Source organism: Apostichopus japonicus, chromosome 20, assembly GCF_037975245.1.
Source record: "Apostichopus japonicus isolate 1M-3 chromosome 20, ASM3797524v1, whole genome shotgun sequence".
Lineage (NCBI taxonomy): Eukaryota > Metazoa > Echinodermata > Holothuroidea > Aspidochirotida > Stichopodidae > Apostichopus > Apostichopus japonicus.
This window is the reverse complement of record NC_092580.1, coordinates 25185098-25210751: the sequence shown is the minus strand read 5'-3', so window position 1 is coordinate 25210751 and position 25654 is coordinate 25185098. Positions and strand designations below refer to the sequence as shown.

The window sequence follows — 25654 nt, the reverse complement described above, 5'->3', positions numbered from 1 at the left end:
CTTACATAATCGAAGTAATATATCTCTAATTGTACAGGACAACCAAGTGATTTTCAGAGACCAAGCCATCAATAAGATGAAAAAACCGGTAAATATCTGTATTTTTCGATGCTACTCTTGCACATTCGGAAATTTAAAAGAAATCCAATCCTCTCATTAACAATTGCATATTGATCATATCTTCCAACGCCCACGGCTTTCATATGTTCATAGTTCATCTTACAACACAATAAGTGTTTTCAATTGGTCATATAAATATGAAGTTTATTATTTGGATGTCACAAGTAAGCCCCCGTGAACTTTTGCAATGTTTGCGACGAAAATCATTAGGTACTTTCAGTTCTGCTTCAACTTCGTTCATTATAAAGAATTTGCTTACGTACGATGAATATGTAAAATAATTTAATTGTCGAACAATATACACATTGTAACATTTTACAGGATTTACGAAAACAGTTTCTGCGAGTTCTCCTTCTAAATGTACAGAACAAATGGGTAAGTTACATTCCTTTTATTACGAAAACTTCTTTCGTTCGCAACTACCATGGAAACAAAACATGCCACTTGAACGTACACAATTACATTCAATTTGACTGTTACATTTGATCGAACTTTCTTTATAGAAGGTGCCAATCGTCACACTAGCGATTTTGACGAATAAAATTAAAGCATGTTTGAGGTGAATAACCCTTCTTGTATACTTTCCCATCTCCACTTGCACTAAAATTTCTTTACGTACTCAAGTGAGTGTCATATCGAAAGAGTTGGCAATAAACTCGTTACAATGCACATATTTTACATGCATATTACAAATACAACCAATACATTGGACTTTTTCGACAATTGTCTTATTTTCTAAGATGAAAACAGATGAGTGCATTGCAATCTTGACAGCTTCCAAGCAGAAAGGACAGGTGTGTAATTTAGCAATTCTTTGAACTTATTTATATATATAATTGTTGTCTCCATCAAACTTCATTCCTCTGCAGTAACCAATCCTATTTGGTAGTTCGCTCGGTTTCAGCTAATTTAACGCTGGGTATATTTGGTTGCTCGTATAAAATTGATATTGACATAAAATTCTATCAGAGTGTGAACGTAAATTGACGTTAAAATGAGTGATCACAAAGTATGATAAAGTATTCTTGCTGTAAACAGATATCCCTTTACAATTTACCCAACTGCATGTGATGCGAAAAATTCAAGTAATGACTTTAACTAACAAAAGTTGTGCCAACGAAACTGAATATTTTATTACCACCATAACAACAGATCAACGAAACAGATTTAGAAGATATTTCCGAGTGTTTGATAAACCAAAGATGGGTAAGAGTTCAACATATTCTACTTTTTTTATTACTGACTTTGGAGGCTTTTACTAGTGCACAAATAAAATATTAGAAAAACGGAAGGATTTCAAATGTCTGAACTGCTGAATTTTACCACTGCAAAAACGTATAATTACTTCTAAGAAAATTACAACCTATACGGTTCAAATTGTATGTCAGACTGGCTGTATAGAGAATTAATGGGCAAGTGTTTCGACTTCATTCTTTTATCCGCGTTCCTTTCTGAGATCACAAATGCATTACTTTCAGAAGGGATTAGAATTTGCTATGTATACAACTTTCCGGCTTCTTCTTAGAGCAACCCCCACCCCCCCCCCGCCCCAACCCTATTTGTAAGATTTGCCAAAAAACTAATCGAATGCATTTCTGTTCTCTCTACAGCTAGATAAAGTGAATACGATGGATCTGCTGGCAGAGTGCTTTCATGCATCACTGGTATTTTGTTTAGATTTACTTGTTTGCAAATCAATTTAACTGCTACTCTCTCATTGTTTAATTAATTGTCCGAACTAAAGTAAATGTTTCCTTTACACTCCAATAAAACGAACCATTCATAAAAAATCCTGTCGATAAGTTATGAACGAATCTATTAACTACTCTCATGTGATGGGTTCCATATTAACTGTAGCCCTCGGAAAAAACCTAGTCGTAGAGACGTTCTTGTGGATGTAATGAAATAAAGCCTCAGTATTGGTATTTTGAGACCATATAAACACAGAGCCATAGGGGTATCATTAAGGTCTCCCTTTGACTTGCTATGAAGATCCGTACATTTATCTGTGACTTTCTCATGTGAGGTAAGGGAGTATATGAGGCAATAACCCACAGCAATGTTTTTAAGTAATTCTGCAATAGTTGCCCCCTTTCACGGTTGTAGGCTGAAGGGGAAAAAAATGTCACTTTATACTCCATAAAATTTTCAAGGCATCTTTATTGCAGTATGCTCACTGATATTAAGAGCCAGTTGATTCGTGTTTCAAACGAAATACTGGACTATTGCATATAGAATCATACATTGATTACACTGCATTTCTATATTAATTAGAAACGTTCATATAGAAGTTTCATTCCAGTTATATTTCTTTCAGATGAGTGAGTCCACATACAAGAAAAGCCTTACCAGTATCAAGAAAAAGGGAAAGGTAACTTCACATGTACTTTAAAAATTCTGCATCCAGATAAGTACTATGTGAAAATATTCCACTGCAAAATCTCACTTCCATGCCCGTAACGCTAAACTTTGGTTTACGTTTGCACAATAACAGAACTATTTTTGGATAGTTTTTACATTTGTTCTACATCCATTTTGCAGATTACAAAAGACGAATTGGCGGATGCCCTTAAAATCTGTGCTGGAAAGAACACTTAAATGGAGCTAATGACAAAATCAACCCCTAGTAAAGTTCAGAGGCTCATCTTCGATAGTACTATTCTGATTATGTGCAACTGCCATAATATTTATTTTGCATAGGTGCAGCTGGGAGTAAAAACAGGATTAAGATAATGATACCTCTCTTCCAATATTTTGTGACATGCGCACTGACAAGCAACAGGTCAACATGTATGAAGACAAGTATTCAATAACTGTGTATATCTGGTGTCTTTAAGCTATCAGCAATTTGACAAACTTTTAGATAGTCTGTCATATGCCTGACCTTAGTGCTGCATCTTTCTTCAAAGCAGATCTTTATGTTTTCTACAAATGATTCAATTAATATGTACATTATGTGTATCATTGAACTGACCGTTAATGTTGGCATGTTATTTATATCTATGGTTACTGATGTAAAGACAATGTTTACCATATTTTGATGAGTTTCTGAACACTATCACATATGAATGATACAAACACTCACATCTCTGCCCATCATCTTATAAAGGTTGCAATAATATCATTTAAGTTCACAATACCATAATTTGGCCCACGATTGTATCAAAACTATTACCAAATTAACAAAGCTGTTGATATTTACATATAATTGCTGCAAATATGTACTGTGTTACCAATATTCTCTGTAAACTCATCTCTGGAGCAATGAATGTTGTATATGTCACTATTAATAAATAAATAGTAGAAATAAATAGTAGTAAGACGTACTGACATTTTAAGTACACATTATCCTCTACAGTATATATGGGATAGTGTGTTGAAAAATTAAGCAGTCTGATACTGAGTAATCCATGAAGATACTATTCAGTAGGTCTGCTGAACACGTTATTGCATAGCCAGTTCATGAAGGTTCCTCTGAGAGAGGTACCACAAAATAAATTGCAGTAACTGCCAAAATTTTAAAAAAATGAACTGGTTATAAAAAATCATCTGCACGACTGTAAACACTAAGTGAGCCCAGTTCCATCCAAAGGAATGCAAAAACATCTTCATCGAATATTACCAAATGACAGTCAGTCCTGGATGAGTTTCTAAAGCCATGCATAGCTATAAGACCGGTCCCAAAATACCTAAGTAGAAAAAGAAAAGGAGACAGTATTTAAGTATGTTTGCAGGAATAGCCAACATTGTTTGTAGTTCAGCTATGCCTGAAAGTTGCATTTTGAGTTGAATTCACTAAAGTTAAGTTAACGGTTTCCAGCATACTAGCCAAGTAAACATTATGTACCTTGAAAGGTAATAAGTAGCTTTATTTCATTAAAATCGTAAAAGGTAGAAATTTCTCAAAAAATGACGACTCAAATGGCCAATTCATATACATAAATTACAAGAGAAATCATAAAGGTATGGAACACATACATTTTGGGAATCATTTACATTCATTAAAATCAAAAATTGCATATGAAAATGTTATAGTAGATGAACTTGAAACATAACCATGCGTGAAGAAATGTACCTCTAGCAAAGTAAAACCTGTCAAAACCAACCCAAGATGAAGAATTGTTTAAATATGCCACATATCTTCTGTTATATAATGCATGATGTCGATAGCTTGTGAACTTTGTAAAACAGAATAGCACTCAAAACCCAGGTTTCTTTTGCTGTTTCACATATACTTTCAAATACTGAATTTTTGCTATATTATCCCACAAATGCCTGTGCCAACAAGTTTTCTAAGGCTTCAACAAACTTTCAGGTACTATGTAATAAATGTGGGTCAGTTCATTTTTTGTACATTTGAGTGAAAACTATAAACCCAAGATGTTGAAGCAGCTTTAACAGCATTCCAACATAAACAGCCCCATCAGATCATATGCACTTTTGCTCTTCTGAAATCAGATAAGATTTGAAACTACATTTATAGATAAGATGAATTAACTGGCATGACCAGAACTTTCCTTCAAAACTGTACTGTTGCACACAGCTGTTATGATTATACCACAACTTGAAACTTTTTGTTGTTATTTCTTCAATTTTAGTAAACAATATTGTATGTGATGTCGAACAAAAAGGACTCTACATTTTGTCATGGCCTATTTGCTGAATTGGAGGGGTGGAGTTTTGAAGTGTAAGAGCATGGATTTAAAAATGATTGGCTTTACTTCATTTGAACATTTTTGAATTAATATATATACTGAACTCATATTTCATTATTATCTGTTGATTGTGTGCAGTTTTCTTTCATTTTTTTTTTTCAATGTCTTGAATATGTAGAATGTTCTTATTTACTTTTCTGATTGCATGACTGTACAGCTGTGCAGATTTCTGGTAACAGCCTCAAAACGTGGGGTTAAGATTGTCTATACTTCATTTAAAGTAACAGCTTATCAAAGACATACCTTTTACTTCATTATTTACTGTTGATTGCGCTTTATATTATTCCTACAGAATTTTCCAAAGCCTTGCAAAAGCATGTTAATTTTATCTACTTTTTATTGCATTTCTGCAGATTTTCGAAAGCGTAAGAAAGCATGGCTTTAATTTAAGAATGGCTGTACTTCATGTGAGGTAACAGCTTATCAAATATAAAACATATATTGCAATATCTATTGTTGAGTTTTTCTTTTGTTTCATTCTTCAGTCCTTCCAATTGGTCTTGCAGTACAAGGTGCTTAAAAAACTTTATAAGTTTTTGGCTTTTATAAGTTATACTCTTGTCACAATCATCTTTAAGTAAATGGAAGACAAACAAACAAATCACTTTACCTTGCTCTACAAAAGTCGGTGGGTATATCTTTCTGTTCACATAGTTGTACAAATCCTCTATCTTCAATACCAAATGGAATAGAGAATGGTTGTCTTGCAGGAGCTTCCTGGCCCTCTGGTAGAGAACAGCCCTCATTTTGCAATTGTTTAATTGAATTCAAGTCTCTTTGTTGCTCTCTGTTCAAAACCAGGGGTTCATCCAAATGAACGATAATGCTCCTTTTACCTGCAGGCACATTTGGGTCACCCTTAAAGGAAAAGCATAATCCTTAGATCTGTATCACCGCAAGCCCCTACCCCAACATGCTCCATACCTTGTAGTATCTGCATACTTTACTTTTACAGCTGACTGGAAGTCTAGCAGCCTGTTTCTTTTCTTAATTTCTTACACCTGAGGTCTATGTAAAATACTGTTTGACTACATAACAATGACCATAGTTCTTCACTTGACATTACAGTACAATGGTAACTTAAAATTCCAATATCTGTCTTTACTATTTCACTCAACTAAAGAAACATGCTACAATCATTGAGACATATTACAATGTTGACTGTCATACAAAATATTTTCTTCCTAACTGTTTATTTTCTAATGCGATATCTTTAAGTCACATGTAACATGAGAACAATTTTCATTTCCCATGTAATACGACATCTCACAACATTCACTTATAAACATCGAGAGAAAAGCAACTACGACGTAATCAGTATATAATGGACCCACCGCCTTCAACAAAAATGGGAGGTAAAAGTACTGACAATCAAATCATCGGACTTACTGAGACTTTAGTTCCATGTAATCTGTTCCCTTCATAGGTAAGCTGTATGACCTCAACACCATGGCCTCCATATGTACCTTTAAAGAGCCCCGGTTGGATAGGTACATTTGATAATGAATTTATGGGTTGAAGGCATGTGAAAGAACAACTAGATCTGCAACGTATATTAAAACAGAGATGAAAAGAAGTTACTTCTTCTTAATATATGATAAAACCAAAGATTCACATAGTCCAACAAATGCTTTCTACTTCAGTCCCTTTTTACCCTGACCAATGAAGATATGTGCCAATGACCAATATGCATTTTCCTGACCTTTCAGCTGTTAGGACTGAAAGTTGATTACCCTAAAGATTTCTGTTCCAAATGTTCTACATGCTGGGACTACTAAACCTTTCTTTTACGAAAGATCTTAATCTTCCATATCGATGACAATTGTCAGGAAGAATTGAATCAGATATTTAAACAATCCCTCCAAGATATGAAGTTAAAGGGATTCTACCGTTTACTTTTGTAGCATATTTTTACTACAGAAACTATGTTTTTGTACATTATAAGTTACATTACCATATTACCAAATTATAAGCAAAACCATGCAATGGTCAATAATTTAATTACCTGATCAAAGTTTGAATTGCAAAGATAAATATTAAGATAAATTAAAAGTATAACATTAATGTCTTCTTTTTTACTTTTTTGTGTTGGTTTTTTAGGATTATTTTATAAGGTTATTATTTGTTTTCACTGTATTTATTTCCTTGCTATCTTTTTTTGTTTTTGTTTTTTGTGAAGCACTTTGAAACTGTTTGTGATTTAGCGCTATATAAATGACATATTTATTTATTTTCAGTTGCAATACTTCCAAAATGCTTCAAAATACTGTTATCAATACTGGAAGATATAACCTGGAGCTTTCAAAACCTGAGCCAAGATAGCAGCGATTCATGTCTGAACAGCCTGAGTGACCCTTGACATACTATTACCATCTAAAATATTCAACTACATTCACCCCTGGTAGGAGTAATTTGAAGGAAAAAAATGCCCCAAAATGATATAGGAACTCAACTGACTCCCAAGCAATGAATGGGCAATGTAACCATCATTATTGGAGACTGTCACGTCTCAATAGATCTAACTAATAAAACAGATGCAATCTAAAAATACTGACTGAGTTAAGAAAATAAATTCCTGTGCTGCTTATTAGGCTCCAATGTTAAAATAATGTTTAAGCAACTAATATTGCACAATTACTATCTTACTCATATTGCTGGATGCTGAGGTACTTAATTTTTAACAGTTCCATTTGGTAGCCTTGAACACCATGTTCAGGTGGTATTCCAACTTCATCACGGATCCAACTGGCAAATTTCTGAAATATGAAAAGTTGAAAAAGAGGTTGAATACTTTGTGTTAATACTTGGCTAAAAGATACTTAGTTTACCAAATTTTCAATTATTTGTCTATACATACAAAACACTTATACATGCATACATGACTGTTAACCAAATTAAAGAAAACTTGTTTTCATTACCTCTTCTCTATTCTTGGACTTGCTGTGCTTTTCAGGTTGTTTACATTGCACAGAAAATTGGTTTGACGAGTTGCCCTGCTTGTTAAAGGAAATATGGTAAAGTTGGCAAAGAGTTGACAATACACAATAGTAAATATATCACTGTGTGGTAACATGAACCACTGGACCATAAACTGTTCAAGAAACCATCCAGATTCAAATTTCATACAATCTCATTCATGTACGGGTATGGCCATGGTTATATACTGCCTACCACAGCAATCTTTTCGAAGAGCCTGATGATCTTAAAACTACTGATCAAACACGATCAGTTTTTGTAACAACTCTGAAAGTGCAGCTGTTTAACCAACACAAACAAGAAGCAGATGTCCAGTATATTCACATCTGAGGGAAAACATTTTGGTAAGAATGACAATCAGACACCATGCATTGTGCATTGTATGGTTCTACAACACAAGCTATACTAGATGGATTGGAACCCAAAGTGTGTGTAAGTTTTTCAGATAATTCATCATAAAACCAACTACTGAAAAATTCCAAAAAAATATTTTTGTAATGTAAAGAATACTGATTTTTATCAACAAAGCTTGACCATGTCAATAAATGTTTTCTTTTAATGCAGTTTTTTTACATATTTGTGTAGAACTGACCTTCATTATTTCAATCTTATGAGGTCCTCCTGAACCTTGCAGACAATTTACCTCTGTCTTTCCTTCTGAATCGACTGAAATTTTGAAGAGGTCTTTCCTTTTGAATGGCATCCATACTTCTGGATCAATAGGAGGCAGTAACTGTGTTGCAATAATTTCACCATTAACCACCTAAAGTGATAAAGAAAGAAAATCTGAATTGCTGAAATTTTGCAGTTATTAGCTATAGCATTGTGGTACAATGTCTGACATCATTTTAAAGCAACAATAAACATGCAAGCTGGTGCAGTAAAAGAAAGCTCTAATATAATTCAGATTCCTAATGAAAACACAGTCCCACCTGACAAAATTAAAAGGCATACTCAATTGGCACAAAAATTTCATAAGATTAAGCACAACATAGCTCAGCCTTTTAGTAAAGTTTCTTGCCTGCCAGTTCTCCTTTCAACTCTAACACTCTTATATTCACTACAGTATGCATGGAAAAATTCCACTTAGAATCAGATTACCCTAATTGTGTAATAAAAAAAATAATAATAAAGTGGCCACTTATAAGGCGCCATATCTGTCAACTTGACACTCCTGACGCAGAAAGTTAAAGGTTTAGTCTTGTATGAGGCTAAGGCCTCCTCACACGACTTTACAACTTAAGCCCTGGTCAATGGTAACTTGTCATACCCACACACCAAAGAGTGCACAATTAAATCAATCTCTCCTGGGGCACCACAGTGTACTACAATCATGTGTCCCAGGGGGGGACTTCCCATAGTGTGCAGCCACAAACCGGCGAATGCAACTGTAATTAAAAGTTACCTCTCAGGTCCCCATTTGTACACCTGGGTGAAGAGAGGCAATGGAGATAAAGTGCCCTGCCCAAGAACACAACGCAAGGATCTGGCCAGGACTCGAACCTGCAATCCTTATATCACAAGTCCACTGCCTTAACCACTTGACCAGAACGCCGCCTCAACCATAATGTAAACCATAATGCACAATGATTGACATCACCAATGAGAGACCTTAGAACTATAGTAGACAAGTACAATGTGCTGTTTTGCTCCTATATTTTGCTCCTATATTAACAACATTGCCCCTGCATAGTATCATCTCGTAAATCACAGAAGAAAATTCATTTTGAACACAGAATATATTCTGCTGGCTTAATCATACCTTCACTGAAAGAAGACCCCCATAGTGTTCAATCTGCATTTGCCAGAGTCCAAGGGTTTGGCCATAATGGTGAAGAACTAAAATATGAAAAGAAAATGTCACTTGAAATATTTAATCAAAATTCATCCTGAAAGACAATGAGTGCTGTACTGAGTTGTTAAGTATTACAAAAACATTTCCCACAGGTAAACATTAGAAGCAAAGCCCTTACAATACACAAAGTTGAAACTTTAATAGGAGTTACAAGAGTTCTGCACAAATGGAATATTGTAGGAACTGCCATGTAGTAATGTCAGGGTGAAAGACACTGGGCAAGTCATCAGTTTGAAAGTGATGGATTTGTTGGTAAATGTGGAAGGTATTGTAGGAATAATCAATGACCTTGGACAGTAAGATTGTTAGTATCCCTAAACTTCCCCCAGGCCCACTCATCTAAGTTCTGCCTGGCAATAGAAGTCTTATATGTACACTATCTCCATTTCTTACCTTTAGTGTAGAAATCTTCAAAGGAAGATGATCCTATCTGTTCAACTGTCACATTGTGTTCTGCAGAAAAGGTAATTTAATACAATTTTCATTTGCTCAATAATCTATATTTAGAGTAATAAAATGTGGTAGAAATGTACCTCATTGTGATTGAGTGATTGGTTAGGATACATTACTCTGGAAAGAAGATGCTTGAGATTGTCAGGACTGCTATAATTACGTTTAAATATAATGATATGCACCATCCAACTTTAATAATATTTATTTATCAAACTTACACTCATTGTGTGTGTTACAATTCAGGTTGACTAAAGGCAACACATTTTAAGGACCTTATACATCCCTTTTGAGGTCAGGAATCCTATAACAAGATAATCAAAATTAGCTACCTAATAATATGTACCAAATTTCATATTAAACACAGTTACAGTTAGTGTAGCAGGCACACACAGTGCATTGCGAATATGCAGTAGCCTGACATATTTCAATATGCTACAGTAAGATTTATTTCCATTTGCTAAGATACATATCCAAAATGTACTGCCACGAATGGATGCAGGCAAGTTTTTTACACTGTCACATACCTTGATTCTTAATACATCAAATAAAGACTGTGTGTAAGAGACACAGTTGATTAAAGCTATTTACATCATTTAATATCATATTCTCTAGGTTGGTGTTCCAGAATACAGTATGTAACATTTCAAATACCCTGTATGCCACTAAAATAATCACAGCTGCATTAAGGAGGCTTTATATGAACAACAGATGTTTTTGCTGCTTCTGTTATGCAGAAGGTATGCTCTTCTTTTTGGTAGAAATTTGCTTTCCATCGATGTCAAGCATCTAGGGTCAGATATTAATATAGCCTGTATGGGTACTGTATGTCTGTTCATATAGGCAGACGTACATGTAAAAGAATGAGTTTAAATGGTGAAGTGTACTTTACAACACTTCACACCATATTTATTCAAATTGTGTAAATAAATCCTAGTATTCATCAGTTCCAGTTTACGGTCCATCATGCTAATTATACTGCCATTAGCACACTAAGTTCTAATATTTAACCTGTACATAGCTCTGGCTATTTTATCTTCAACTCCTCAAGCGCTACACACTGACTAGTTAAAACTTAATCTAATGGAACTCAGTGTTTCAAAGGATTTCAACAGTCAGAAGTGTGAACTAGTGTGGCCACTAACATCACATCAAAATGAAGAAATAATTCAGATGGGAGGGAGAAAATGTTCGAGCCCTGGGGTTAGATATGGCTATTAGTACTCTCATGTTTTCTTTAATTATGCACATGTACTCTTTTTTATCTTATACATTCCCTGGGTCACACCTGCCTCTCAACACAGTCCAGTAGTGTGAAAATGTATATATCTGTAGGATTCTGTAAAAGCCTGAACATCAATTGTTTAGTTTGCTTCAAATCCTGTTCTTAAAAATGCCAAACATGTATGTAAAACATCATATGTGAAGAACGGTGCACTGAATTCCCGGACTAACATTGCCTGACATCTGGCCACCCTAGTATAAACAACAGGTTCATAATGTTCCAGAACAATTATCTGTCCTTCAATAAATTACTACCATAATGGTTCAAGCAGGCAGTTTGTGGGCAATTGCTAGCTTTTGACCGAATTATATAGCAACTGACAAAATTGGCTTGTGATAAGTGAATCATAGTACTTTTTACCACATTGTGCGTAAGTACTGTATTTCCAAAGTACACTAGTGAGACCCAATGAAACTGTAGAGCAGTATGTATGCCCTTACCTGATCAAGGCAATATGTCCAGGACCTGTCTGTGTAGGCCAAACACATTGGCATAAGCTAGTACTGTAGTAGACTAGTACAGTAGTAGTAGTACAAGTACAAGAATAGACAGACAAATAATGTAGGAAACTGAGCCTAGCCGATGAAGTATGTCACTATGTGCTACACTATTGTTTATACATTCGAAGGGGCTATTCGAACAACTAGTCGTAAGAATAATTTATAAATACACATGCCCAGTTGCTTTAACGTGGCTATTTTTACGACTAGGAGTAACAGTAATTACCGTTTAGGGTTAAGGTTAGGGCTAGTGTTTAGGGTTAGGTTTACCCCTACTACATGCGCAGTTGCTTTATTTACTTTACATCGCTTGAATTTTCCGATGTCGTAAGAATAATTTATAAAAAATTGTTACGACTAGTCGTAAGAATAACCACGGCCTTATACATTTCCATGTTGTTGGGAGCGTATGGGGCCGAACTTAAACTCTAGGCCTAATTAGCTACAATACGTAGGTGCGTGTTGGCATATGAATATATTAGACTAGAGCTGCCCACCTACAGTAGGCTAGGGTTATTAATTTTATCTTGTCAACACTAACTTCTAAGGCTAGGCTTATTTTAAATACCTTTATCGCAGACGGTTTTCCATAATTTTGTAACACGCGAAGCACTATAAAATGATTTGCATGTACGGTTTGCTTTAACAATGTCTGTCGGCGTCAAGTAGGAAAGTACCTGAACAAGAACCTCGAGAGGAAGGGAAGAAAAAGACATCACTTTGGTATGTAGGCTATTGTGTCTTACTAAACTAGCCTCATGATAATTCAAAACTATAAATACTTGTATACTGTTGTATACTTATATACTGCGAAAATAGTTCTGGACCTAGCCTAGCCCTATGATCACTATTTGTGAATCAATGGTTAGACCGTAGTAGTAGTACTGTTTACGCTTTTCGGAAACATTACGCAAGCCACCGCTGTGAAGTTAGTTACTTATAGCGCGTTCCTCGTTCGACCAGCAAGTCACCGGTGTGAAGTTAGATACTTATTCCCCGTTCCTCGTTCGATATTCGCGAATGAGTAACTGCTACCTATTCAGTTACGTATTCGACAATGGTATCGACGTAACACCTCTGGCAAGGCAAAAGCTTTCTTACAAGATGATCAACATTTGGTCGTGGTAAGAGGTTCATCTATTGGTCATATACTCTAATGAATATTTAGAAGGATACCATAATGCATCTTTTCCGGTCCGAATAGTTCTTGACCAACTAAAATGACCACTACTTCATCAGTTTCTAAATTAATGTAACGGGACCTGAAAAAAATCACTATAGGCCCTTATCAAGACTAGCACGCCTTGGACCACCTAACCAATGGGTCATAGGAATTCTTAACACATTGTAGAAGGATACCTTAATGCGTCTTGACCGGTCCAAAGCGTGCTTGACCAATTAAAATGACCACTAAATCAACAATTTTTTAAATAAATGTTACAGGAACTGAAATAAAAAACATTTGGGCCCTAATCAAAACCAGCACGCCTTGGACCACCCAACCAATGGTTAACATGAACTCTTAAGTCATTGTAGAAGGGTACCATAATGCGTCTTGCCCGGTCCAAAGCGTGCTTGACCAATTTAAATGACCATTAAATCATTACTTTTTTAATGAGTGAAAAGGGACCACGAAAAAGCTTTGGGCCCTAATCCATGCAGCACGCCTTGGATCACCAAACCGATGGTTAACATGAACTCTAAGGACATTGTAGAAGGGTACCATAATGCGTCTTGCCCGGTCCAAAGCGTGCTTGACCAATTAAAATGACCACTAAATAATTACTCCTTTATTGAGTGTAACGGGACCAATAAAAAGCTTTGGGCCCCAATCCATGCAGCACGCATTGGACCACCAAACCGATGGTTAACATGAACTCTAGGGACATTGTAAAAGGGTACCATAATGCGTCTTGCCCGGTCCAAAGCGTGCTTGACCAATTTAAATGACCACTAAATCATTACTACATCATCGAGTGTAACGGGACCACGAAAAAGCTTTGGGCCCTCATCCATGCAACACGCCTTGGACCACCTAACCAATCGGTAACATGTACTCTAAAGACATTGTAGAATAGTACCATAATGCGTCTTGCCCGGTCCAAAGCGTGCTTGACCAATTTAAATGACCATTAAATCATCACTTCTTTATTGATTGTAACGGGACCACAAAAAAAGCTTTGGGCCCTAATCCATGCAGCACGCCTTGGACCACCAAACCGATGGTTAACATGAACTCTAAGGACATTGTAGAAGGGTACCATAATGCGTCTTGCCCGGTCCAAAGCGTGCTTGACCAATTAAAATGACCATTAAATAATAACTTCTTTATTGAGTGTAACGGGACCACAAAAAAGCTTTGGGCCCTAATCCATGCAGCACGCCTTGGACCACCAAACCGATGGTTAACATGAACTCTAAGGACATTGTAGAAGGGTACCATAATGCGTCTTGCCCGGTCCAAAGCGTGCTTGACCAATTAAAATGACCACTAAATAATTACTTCTTTATTGAGTGTAACGGGACCAATAAAAAGCTTTGGGCCCCAATCCATGCAGCACGCATTGGACCACCAAACCGATGGTTAACATGAACTCTAGGGACATTGTAGAAGGGTACCATAATGCGTCTTGCCCGGTCCAAAGCGTGCTTGAGCAATTAAACTGACCATTAAATCATTACTTCTTTATTGATTGTAACGGGACCACAAAAAAAGCTTTGGGCCCTAATCCATGCAGCACGCTTTGGACCACCAAACCGATGGTTAACATGAACTCTAAGGACAGTTTAGAAGGGTACCATAATGCGTCTTGCCCGGTCCAAAGCGTGCTTGACCAATTAAAATGACCACTAAATAATTACTTCGTTAATGAATGTTAATGGACCTGCAAATATGTTTAGGCCCTTGTGAAGACCAGCACGCCTCGGACCACTCAACCAATTGGTCTTATGAATTCTAAGGACATTGTTGAAGAGTTCCATAATGCGTCTTACCCGGTCCAAAGAGTATTTGACCAATACAAACGACTAATGCACAATCATTATCCAGTAGATTCATCAATATCTTCTTTTTTGAATTTCAACTCTACGTCTGTACCAGTGTGGTGATACAAAACAAAAGCAACACCTTTGGCTCGCAAGTTTAATGCTTATTGGTGCTTTACAATCATCAGCATACAAAGTTTCCTTCCCATTCCGGAGAAACACACGCGCACTCTTCTTCTTTTTTCTTTTTTTTTTTTGGGGGGGGGGGCCTTAGCGCAACTACATTTTCAGAATGAAGTGATTTCTGTAGACTGGCAACGAACTGAAAACGTTTTTGTTTTAATTATTCGTTTATAGAACTTAATTTTATTTCTTTTATTCATTTCACCCGTCAACCCTTCACATATTTACAGATTTAAAGAACAAAGAAGTGTTCTTGCCTCTCTTCTTGAAAGTGGTTTTGAACGCTTTAACCCCCTTCGTAGATTCTGAAAGATTCCACTGCTACATTCTAGAGCTGACCATGGAGCTATAAACAGACAATCAGTCATCTCGGGTCAAGCGGAGATAAACTGACTTTAATAGTTTATTTAGCAAAATAGTCTTCAAGTGAAATAGGTCTACCCAGACATATATTTTATGCCGAAATCCCTTTCTGATTTATTTACGATCTCCATTAGCCATAGTTGGTAATGAACCATCCAAGTTACCCTATAGTGCCATTCTATGCATTTTGATTTTATCGTGTTCCCATGCATGTGCTTGTTCTTTCTCTTAGCGATTTTTCAATAGAAAGTTTCTCTTGGAGTGTAGAAGGCAGATCCACCATAAGAAGTCTCACTGGGTTTATTCCAACTAAACATAGACCAGAGTTAGTGTGATTTTTTAGTTGGTTTCCTTTCATTCAGTTCTACCTAATTATTAATTATAACGTCCATAATCTAGCCAGGGACGTCGCTAGAGGGGGGTGTGGGGTGTCTCATCCCCCCCCCCCCAATCTTGGTAAAACTGACGAAAGTTGGAAAATTTTTGTGCGACAGTCGGAATTTCCGACTGTCGCACTCGAATTTTTCCGACTGGCGCACTCGAATTTTCAAATATTCTTGTAGTGACCTAAAATTTTCGGTCAAAATTGACCTTGAATCAGTCATATTTGCTACGATTTCCTTGTCACAATGAGAAATTGTATGTCGCGATCTTTATACTCCACCATACAAAACTTCGTATGATTTTGAATACTCTAAGAAAAATGCCTAATAGAACTTCTGCACAACATATACTATTAAAACGCTCAATGCTAATCTACGGAAGCTTAAAAATGCCATCAACATAAGAAAAACTTTGCCCCATAAGGTGAAATTTTTCTGTAAATTGTTTAGATAACAAGATAAAATGTTATCAAAAAAACAGAAAAATGTTGCATTGCTTACTTGCTTTAAATGAGTAATTGAACAATTTTGTGAAAAATGTTTAATTGAAAACTAATCAAATCTCGTCAATTAGTCATTTTTTGCTGCAAAATGTTCATTTGTTTACTTCATTCCATAAGAACAATTGAAAAACTTTTCTGAGAAATGTTTAATTGACAACTTATCTTATCTCGTCAATTGGACAATTTTTGGCAAAATGTTCAATTGTTCACTTCATTCCAATTGAGCAATTAAAAAAAATTCTGCAAAATGTTTAATTGACAACTTATCGTATAACGTCAACTCAACATTTTTCTGCAAAATGTTTAATTGTTCACATCATTCCAAATGCTCAGTTGGAATGAAGTGAACAATGTTTTTTTTATTCATGTGAGTGATAAATAGCCCCACGCCCAAGAAAATAATATTAAGCCCGCTAGAAAAAAGCACTGTATTTTTGGGTATGTCGTCGAATATAATTTTCGAAAAAAAGTTTCCCCTTTGTTACATTAACATAGCTTTTTTAGTCAGTAGTCTATGTAGCTTATCAAGCAGATAACTTGTACTCAGTTGCTTACTCGCTTAACCAGAGTGATTGATAAGTTTGTAAAGTGAGGGCCAGTGGTACAAATGTACCGAGAAAAGTTTGGAACAAAAGTGCAGTCGCGAAAGATAGGGTGTCTGACTGACACTGACCGTATCGTTGACGAGTATAGTGCGGGGGGGGGGGGAGGGGTACAAGGCAGCAGTCGGAATTTTCTGGCTCCAAAACCCATCCAGTTGGAATTTCAGCCACTAAACCCCCAATCATCATGCATTAGCTACGTCCCTGTATCTAGCTATACAAATTTTACACAATACACAAAACACATTCAATCCATTAGCAGAAGTGCTAGATTTAAGGTCAATTTCGCGTTTGTTAATTTAAGTCAAAAATACACTTTCTAATCACTTACAATTGTATTTAATGTATTAATTCTTCGGTAAATATCAATTAGGCTATATGCTGAGTCAATTATGGAAGTATAGAAGTCAAGAGAAATATTACATGCTTAATATCCACCCCCCCCCCACCCCTCCCCATTTATTCTCTGATTGGATTGAAATGTACTTGCAGAAGAAAAATTTTCATGCCAAATTACTTTAATCTGGTAGAATTGATACACTTTTACCAATCTATGTGCAAAGATGTTCCATACACTATTACTCAATACTTCATAAGATAAATTTGAAGGAGCGGAATAAAGGACCATGCGTTCTGATTGTAATTGAATGATTCATTCAGGATGTTTCCTAGAAGTTTTCTCTCGTAAAAGAGCGCTTGAACATTAGGCTCGAACTAATTGATACCGATGTACGAGCTGACTGCCTACCGTCATTTAACGTCCATGGAATACCTTTAAAAGGCTGAGAGTTCATATTTATCATAGCGTGATTGCTCCCTTGCGTCGAACCATTAAAATTGATAGATAACTGAAATAATCTGCAGCATGTTGACAGTTTAACTGCTTTTTTGCATTTGTATTCCCAAATGAATGAAATATCGGAATATCTTTCCTTCTACGAATGTCTCTGACCCACGTTAGGAGAGTTAAAGTGATATTGTTCAATGTTTGAACGTTACTGCATGTACCATTAATTCATGGTACTTGGTAGGCCTATATAGGGGATGGTTTATTTCTTTGATTGTTTCTCCGGCTGTAAGCTTCATAAGCTTCATTGGGCTATCATGACAGTGCAAGCCTGCTACAAGCCTGCTACAGCCTTGCTACGGCCTTGCTACAACCATAGAAAGATGCTGTCGCTTTATGCCATCGTGTTCAAATATCTGTCACATTGCAATTTTTCCCTTTTGATTAGGCTGAAATTTCGTAAGTGATTTGAGTAAGTTAAAGTGTTCTATGCTAACATATCGATGAATTCGGAAGTCATTTAGAGGCTTTTTTAAATTGTAAAAACTTTCCGATAGAATTTGGCCATGTATATAGACATTCTGCCATTAATTGGAATGCACTTAAAACGAGTTCTCTCTTTTTCATTCCTTGAGGGTCCAAAGTGCAATTTGTAATGCTACCGGTTGACACTAAACGCACGATACATAACATATGAGATGGACACTCATTTAAGAAGTGATGATGTAGTGGTCATTTAAATTGGTCAAGCACACTTTGGACCTGGCAAGACGTATTATGGTACTCTTCTACACTGTCTTAAAAAATCATATGACCCATCGGTTAGGTGGTCCAAGGCGTTCTGGTCTGGATTAGGGCCCAAAGCTTTTTCGTGGTCCCTTTTCACTCAATAAAGAAGCAATGATTTAGTGGTCATTTAAATTGGTCAAGCACGCTTTGGACCGGGCAAGACGCATTATGGTACCCTTCTACAATGTCCTTAGAGTTCATGTTAACAATCGGTTTGGTGGTCCAAAGCGTGCTGCATGGATTAGGGCCCAAAGCTTTTTCGTGGTCCGGTTACACTCGATGATGAAGTAATGATTTAATGGTCAGTTTAATTGGTCAAGCACGCTTTGGACCGGGCAAGACGCATTATGGTACTCTTCTACAATGTCCTTAGAGTTCATGTTAACAATCGGTTTGGTGGTCCAAAGCGTGCTGCATGGATTAGGGCCCAAAGCTTTTTCGTGGTCCCGTTACACTCGATGATGAAGTAATGATTTCATGGTCAGTTTAATTGCTCAAGCACGCTTTGGACCGGGCAAGACGCATTATGGTACTCTTCTACAATGTCCTTAGAGTTCATGTTAACCATCGGTTTGGTGGTCCAAAGCGTGCTGCATGGATTAGGGCCCAAAGCTTTTTCGTGGTCCGGTTACACTCGATGATGAAGTAATGATTTCATGGTCAGTTTAATTGGTCAAGCACGCTTTGGACCGGGCAAGACGCATTATGGTACTCTTCTACAATGTCCTTAGAGTTCATGTTAACCATCGGTTTGGTGGTCCAAAGCGTGCTGCATGGATTAGGGCCCAAAGCTTTTTCATGGTCCAATTACACTCATTAAAGAAGTAATGATTTAGTGGTCATTTAAATTGGTCAAGCACGCTTTGGACCGGGCAAGACGCATTATGGTACTCTTCTACAATGTCCTTAGAGTTCATGTTAACCATCGGTTTGGTGGTCCAAAGCGTGCTGCATGGATTAGGGCCCAAAGCTTTTTCGTGGTCCCGTTACACTCGATGATGAAGTAATGATTTAATGGTCAGTTTAATTGGTCAAGCACGCTTTGGACCGGGCAAGACGCATTATGGTACTCTTCTACAATGTCCTTAGAGTTCATGTTAACCATCGGTTTGGTGGTCCAAAGCGTGCTGCATGGATTAGGGCCCAAAGCTTTTTCGTGGTCCGGTTACACTCGATGATGAAGTAATGATTTCATGGTCAGTTTAATTGCTCAAGCACGCTTTGGACCGGGCAAGACGCATTATGGTACTCTTCTACAATGTCCTTAGAGTTCATGTTAACAATCGGTTTGGTGGTCCAAAGCGTGCTGCATGGATTAGGGCCCAAAGCTTTTTCGTGGTCCGGTTACACTCGATGATGAAGTAATGATTTCATGGTCAGTTTAATTGGTCAAGCACGCTTTGGACCGGGCAAGACGCATTATGGTACTCTTCTACAATGTCCTTAGAGTTCATGTTAACCATCGGTTTGGTGGTCCAAAGCGTGCTGCATGGATTAGGGCCCAAAGCTTTTTCGTGGTCCCGTTACACTCGATGATGAAGTAATGATTTCATGGTCAGTTTATTTGGTCAAGCACGCTTTGGACCGGGCAAGACGCATTATGGTACTCTTCTACAATGTCCTTAGAGTTCATGTTAACCATCGGTTTGGTGGTCCAAAGCGTGCTGCATGGATTAGGGCCCAAAGCTTTTTCGTGGTCCGGTTACACTCGATGATGAAGTAATGATTTCATGGTCAGTTTAATTGGTCAAGCACGCTTTGGACCGGGCAAGACGCATTATGGTACTCTTCTACAATGTCCTTAGAGTTCATGTTAACCATCGGTTTGGTGGTCCAAAGCGTGCTGCATGGATTAGGGCCCAAAGCTTTTTTGTGGTCCCGTTACACTCGATGATGAAGTAATGATTTCATGGTCAGTTTAATTGGTCAAGCACGCTTTGGACCGGGCAAGACGCATTATGGTACTCTTCTACAATGTCCTTAGAGTTCATGTTAACAATCGGTTTGGTGGTCCAAAGCGTGCTGCATGGATTAGGGCCCAAAGCTTTTTCGTGGTCCCGTTACACTCGATGATGAAGTAATGATTTCATGGTCAGTTTAATTGGTCAAGCACGCTTTGGACCGGGCAAGACGCATTATGGTACTCTTCTACAATGTCCTTAGAGTTCATGTTAACCATCGGTTTGGTGGTCCAAAGCGTGCTGCATGGATTAGGGCCCAAAGCTTTTTCGTGGTCCCGTTACACTCGATGATGAAGTAATGATTTCATGGTCAGTTTATTTGGTCAAGCACGCTTTGGACCGGGCAAGACGCATTATGGTACTCTTCTACAATGTCCTTAGAGTTCATGTTAACCATCGGTTTGGTGGTCCAAAGCGTGCTGCATGGATTAGGGCCCAAAGCTTTTTCGTGGTCCCGTTACACTCGATGATGAAGTAATGATTTCATGGTCAGTTTAATTGGTCAAGCACGCTTTGGACCGGGCAAGACGCATTATGGTACTCTTCTACAATGTCCTTAGAGTTCATGTTAACCATCGGTTTGGTGGTCCAAAGCGTGCTGCATGGATTAGGGCCCAAAGCTTTTTCATGGTCCAATTACACTCATTAAAGAAGTAATGATTTAGTGGTCATTTAAATTGGTCAAGCACGCTTTGGACCGGGCAAGACGCATTATGGTACTCTTCTACAATGTCCTTAGAGTACATGTTACCCATTGGTTAGGTGGTCCAAGGCGTGCTGCTTGGATTAGTGCCCAAAGCTTTTTCGTGGTCCCGTTTCACTCATTAAAGAAGTAATGATTTAATGGTCATTTCAATTGGTCAAACACTCTTTGGACCGGGCAAGACGCATTATGGTACTCTTCTACAATGTCCTTAGAGTTAATGTTACCCATTGGTTAGGTGGTCCAAGGCGTGCTGCATGGATTAGGGCCCAAAGCTTTTTCGTGGTCCCGTTACATTCATTGAAGAAGTAATGATTTAATGGTCATTTAAATTGGTCAAGCACTCTCTGGACCGGGCAAGACGCATTATGTTACCCTTCTACAAGGTCCTCAGACTTCCCATGACCCATTGGTTGGGCGGTCCAAGGCGTGCTGGATTTGATTAGGGCCCAAATGTTTTTATTTCAGTTCCCGTTACATTTATTTAAAAAAAATGTTGATTTAGTGGTCATTTAAATTGGTCAAGCACTCTTTGGACCGGGCAAGACGCATTATGGTATCCTTCTACAATGTGTTAAGAATTAATATGACCCATTGGTAAGGTGGTCCAAGGCGTGCTAGTCTTGATTAGGGCCTAAAGTAATTTTTTTACATTAATTTAAGAGCTGATGAAGTACTGGTCATTTTAGTTGGTCAAAAACTATTTGGACCGGGCAAGATGCATTATGGTACCCTTCTACATAGTTATTAGAGTTCATATGACCCATGGGCCATAGATAAACCTCTTTCCACGACCATATGTTGAACATATGGTAAGAAAGCTTTTGTCTTGCCAGAGGTGTTACGTCGATACCATTGTTGAATACGTAACTGAATCGGTAGCAGTTACTCATTCGCGAATGTCGAACGAGGAACGGGGAATAAGTATCTAACTTCACACCGGTCAGCAAGTCACAGATGATGTAATGAACTGGCCAGAAACACTACTGGATATATGCTAGATCAAGCAACTACGGTAAAGGTCAATGAACAATCAACATATTGCCCGTTCAGATGAACCCCTGGAAATCTGCCGTCGGATCCGTCGAAATAGTATTAAGGCGGTCAGTCCAGTTATACACGTCAAATAGGCCACCTGTAATCATCAAATGGGACCCTATAATCGGATATAGGCAGTGGTGTAAACAGCGGGGAGGGGGTAGGAGGCGGGACCTCCAGTCAAATTTCCGCCCCCCCCCCCTCTCAAATGACATCATATCGTATAGTTTACAAGGCTTCATGCCCGGGCCGCGAATTTCTTTTTCCTGAACCTTTCGGGCAGTGTACGTGGAGTTTAGCCAATCAGAGCGAGGCTGTGTTGATGACGTACTACAGTAAAGATAGCGGCGTGCTTACTAGACTTGCCCCAAGTCTCTCACGTGATTCTCTCTTCCACCTCTCATCTAATGCCTGTTCCGATCCTTCTCTCAGTGACTCCATAACATTGTACCGCTATAATCAGCCTACTTCTACTGTTCCTTGCAACACGCCCTCAGCTCACACCTACTTGTTTCAAATGGTTCGTGTGCTTTCTACATACACACGCACGTAAGTTGACGTAACGTACTGTTACTGAAGCGGTACTGTTCGATCGAGCTGCCTGTCGTGAGAGACTTGTCTCTTTTGGTTCTGTTGACGTCATCATTTTAAACTTATTTATTGTTTTCGTCCCTCAAATTTCGGTGAAACCAATCAGCTTCGGTATTGTATGACAGTTGCTGCATATTCATTAATTAAGATAAATATTCACATCTTGCTGTGAACGTCCACCCCACCGCGTCGCGACGCACGATCTCGGAGTACTGGACATAAATGTACATAGGCCTATACAAACGTACACAGACCAAGTGTTGTAAACTAATAATTATGTCTAATCCAATGCAATGGACGAGGCACTCATCTTAAACTCCATACAATTTGCCTCTTCGAAGTTGGGAATACCAAAAGAAAACGTTCACGACGAGCAAAGGGATGCGTTGATTGGTTTCTTAAAGAGAAGGGACGTTTTCGTCGGATTACCAACAGGGTACGGCAAATCACTAATTTTTCAAGCTGCGCCGATCGCATTAGATTTCATTTACGATGTGAAAAATAACGTTAGTAGTGGTAACACGAGAGCTGCTAACAGTAATAATAATAGTAATACTAGCAACAGCAGTGCAAGTGGGAATAATTCGGCCAGTTGTAGTACTAGTTGTAGTAGTAAAGTTACTACTCTGAGGTCCATTATTATAATAATTTCACCTCTTGTATCACTGATGAAAGATCAGGTTACATACCTATGTGATAAAGGACTGAACGCTTTTCATCTGGCCGGCCCTTCTTCGGCAGAACAGAAACAAAAACTTGAACTCGAACTGTCTGTTTACATATTGGAAACTTTTCATTGGCTACAGAAAATAGTTGAATATTCATATTGGAATACCACCGGCTCAAAATGTGACGTCACCAAGACCAAACGTTACAAGTCTCTCGGGGGCGTATAGTATGAGTGTAGAATAAAAGCCTGCTCGTATCATATACGCTCGCTGTGCGTGTTGGTCGATATGGAACGTGAGAAATTGTCGTGCTTGGTGGCGGTGCAGTCGGAGAAGCCTTGAGAGGGTGTCATTATAAAGAGAGTGGACAGTGGAAGAGGAGGGGAGAATCATATAAATCCTATTAGCTGCAGTGGGAGAGAAAATCGCGAGAGACTTGGGGCAAGTCTACGTGCTTACCAAATGTTGAAGTGCATGGGGAAATCACATTCGATAAGTCAACATAATTGTTGTACTACAGCAGAAAGTATTAAGGTATATATGCCTTGCACTAATAACATTATACTGAATCATTGTGCACAACTTACGTGACGTTTGCATCGGTTTTTGTTGAAAAACGGCGATGTATGATCGCTGTCTGTTGCACAAATTTACAATGTCTTCAGATTGACATGACACTGTACTCAGTACTGTAGTACTGGTATAGTAGTATGTTACGTACTTACAGTTTACACACATCTACACAGCAATATTTGTACACAGTGGTACAGTCCTATAGCACCTCCTTGTGAGAGACGAGGTCCAGTAATTAACGGTTTATTGTGGAAACCGCCAAATGTTTGTTGTAAACTGATGAGCGAATTAGGTAAATAAGAGTGCAAGTACTGCCATTGTTTTATTATGCAATAAATCCTCTCTCTTTAATTGCTCCAGAATGAATATCTGTTTCCCTTGTCTTTTATTCTAGCAAGTCATCTGCCTTTAAATTAGGATAAACTTTTCTAAAACGGATGTACCACATTTTGGGGCTAGACCGATTTCCCTCTAATAAGATCTAGAAGGAAAATAAACAAAAGAAACTATATATATTTTCGCCACACTATCTACGGAGTTTCATATATAAGATGACCATGCACGAAAACCATGACATAACTTATAATATCGATTTTCAATTCATGATATAATACTTGGACATAACTACTTGAACATGAGAAAAAGTGGGGGGAAAATCCACACGGGGGCTCGAACTCGCGCTCTTTCGTTTTCCACCTTATGTTATTGAGGCGACGCATTTACCCGACTGACCATCTTTACTGAGTAGTACGTCATCAACACAGCCTCGCTCTGATTGGCTAAACTCCACGTACACTGCCCGAAAGGTTCAGGAAAAAGAAATTCGCGCCCCGGACCCCACGCAGACAGCGCAGAGCGTTCTCGCTGACAGATCAGTAAATTCAATCCGACCATTCCTCTTAGACTGAAACCTGCCTACGAGCTTGAATTTCTCTACAATACATCAAGTTTATTATAAGTTAGTTGCACTGTACCCCTTCAACAATTTAGCGGATTGAATTGTTCAAGTTTGGTAAAGGAATATTCATAATGCCGTTACCATGGTTTCAAGTGTTTGGCAATGCGGCATATTGCAAGAGTACTAAAAATGACCTCAGCTCCCCGTGAACTTAGACCCTCCAGCCCCACACCTCTTCAAGCACAAATCGATGAACTGTCCCGTTGTCTCGAAGAAGTTACGAAGAATCACACATATTTTGCTGGTTCACAATAAGTTGAAGATAGTGGAAAGCTGTACTTTCGTTCTGTAATATTGAGTCATAGTCTTCTAGGCAATAACACAAAAAGTTTCAAAGTCATATAACTGCAGCAGTGTATATACATTGGCCGATGTTGTTATAGGGTTGGTTCAGGTGTTTGACATGTCTATTTTGTATGAAAGAGCACAAAAAGACCAACAAAAAACTATGAAGAAACTACCATGATTCCATGCTCTGTTAAGGAGATATGACACTTTGAAGATATCAAAATTTCTCTGAAAACGACTGGTGTAGAAAGACTTACTGTGAGGGTGTGACGTCACATCCTCACTTCCTTAACATTTGTAAATATATTTCTTTAAAACTTATTTACATTTTTTAACACATTTGAAAATAATATAATCAAAAATTCTTTAGATGTTTAA

At 37.9% G+C, this 25654-nt stretch overlaps 2 protein-coding genes across 6 annotated transcripts in view; one reads left to right on the top strand and one right to left on the bottom strand.

Moving 5' to 3' along the window:
- LOC139960986 (uncharacterized) overlaps positions 1–2800 on the top strand; it is a 64032-nt gene extending 61232 nt beyond the window's left edge. For all 4 annotated transcript variants that reach the window (XM_071959739.1, XM_071959736.1, XM_071959737.1 and 1 more), the window contains 7 exons: positions 38–88; positions 442–495; positions 861–914; positions 1273–1326; positions 1731–1784; positions 2438–2491; positions 2662–2800. In XM_071959739.1, coding sequence (XP_071815840.1) covers positions 38–88; positions 442–495; positions 861–914; positions 1273–1326; positions 1731–1784; positions 2438–2491; positions 2662–2718 — 378 coding nt within the window. In that variant the 3' untranslated portion in view covers positions 2719–2800. The remainder of the gene's footprint in view (positions 1–37; positions 89–441; positions 496–860; positions 915–1272; positions 1327–1730; positions 1785–2437; positions 2492–2661) is intronic.
- Positions 2733–12787, bottom strand: LOC139960987 (F-box only protein 31-like). 2 transcript variants are annotated; one of them, XM_071959740.1, is made up of 9 exons: positions 12470–12787; positions 10060–10119; positions 9574–9650; positions 8404–8574; positions 7754–7828; positions 7482–7591; positions 6225–6378; positions 5446–5693; positions 2733–3809 (listed from the first exon to the last, which is right to left on the bottom strand). In XM_071959740.1, the coding sequence occupies exons 1-9, from the start codon at positions 12615–12617 to the stop codon at positions 3656–3658; spliced, it is 1197 nt and encodes a 398-aa protein (XP_071815841.1). In that variant the 5' UTR covers positions 12618–12787; the 3' UTR covers positions 2733–3655. The 2 variants fall into 2 exon arrangements, with proteins under 2 accessions (XP_071815841.1, XP_071815842.1); XM_071959741.1 differs by having other exon boundaries at positions 2735–3809; positions 12579–12787.
- Positions 12788–25654: the final 12867 nt, after the last annotated feature.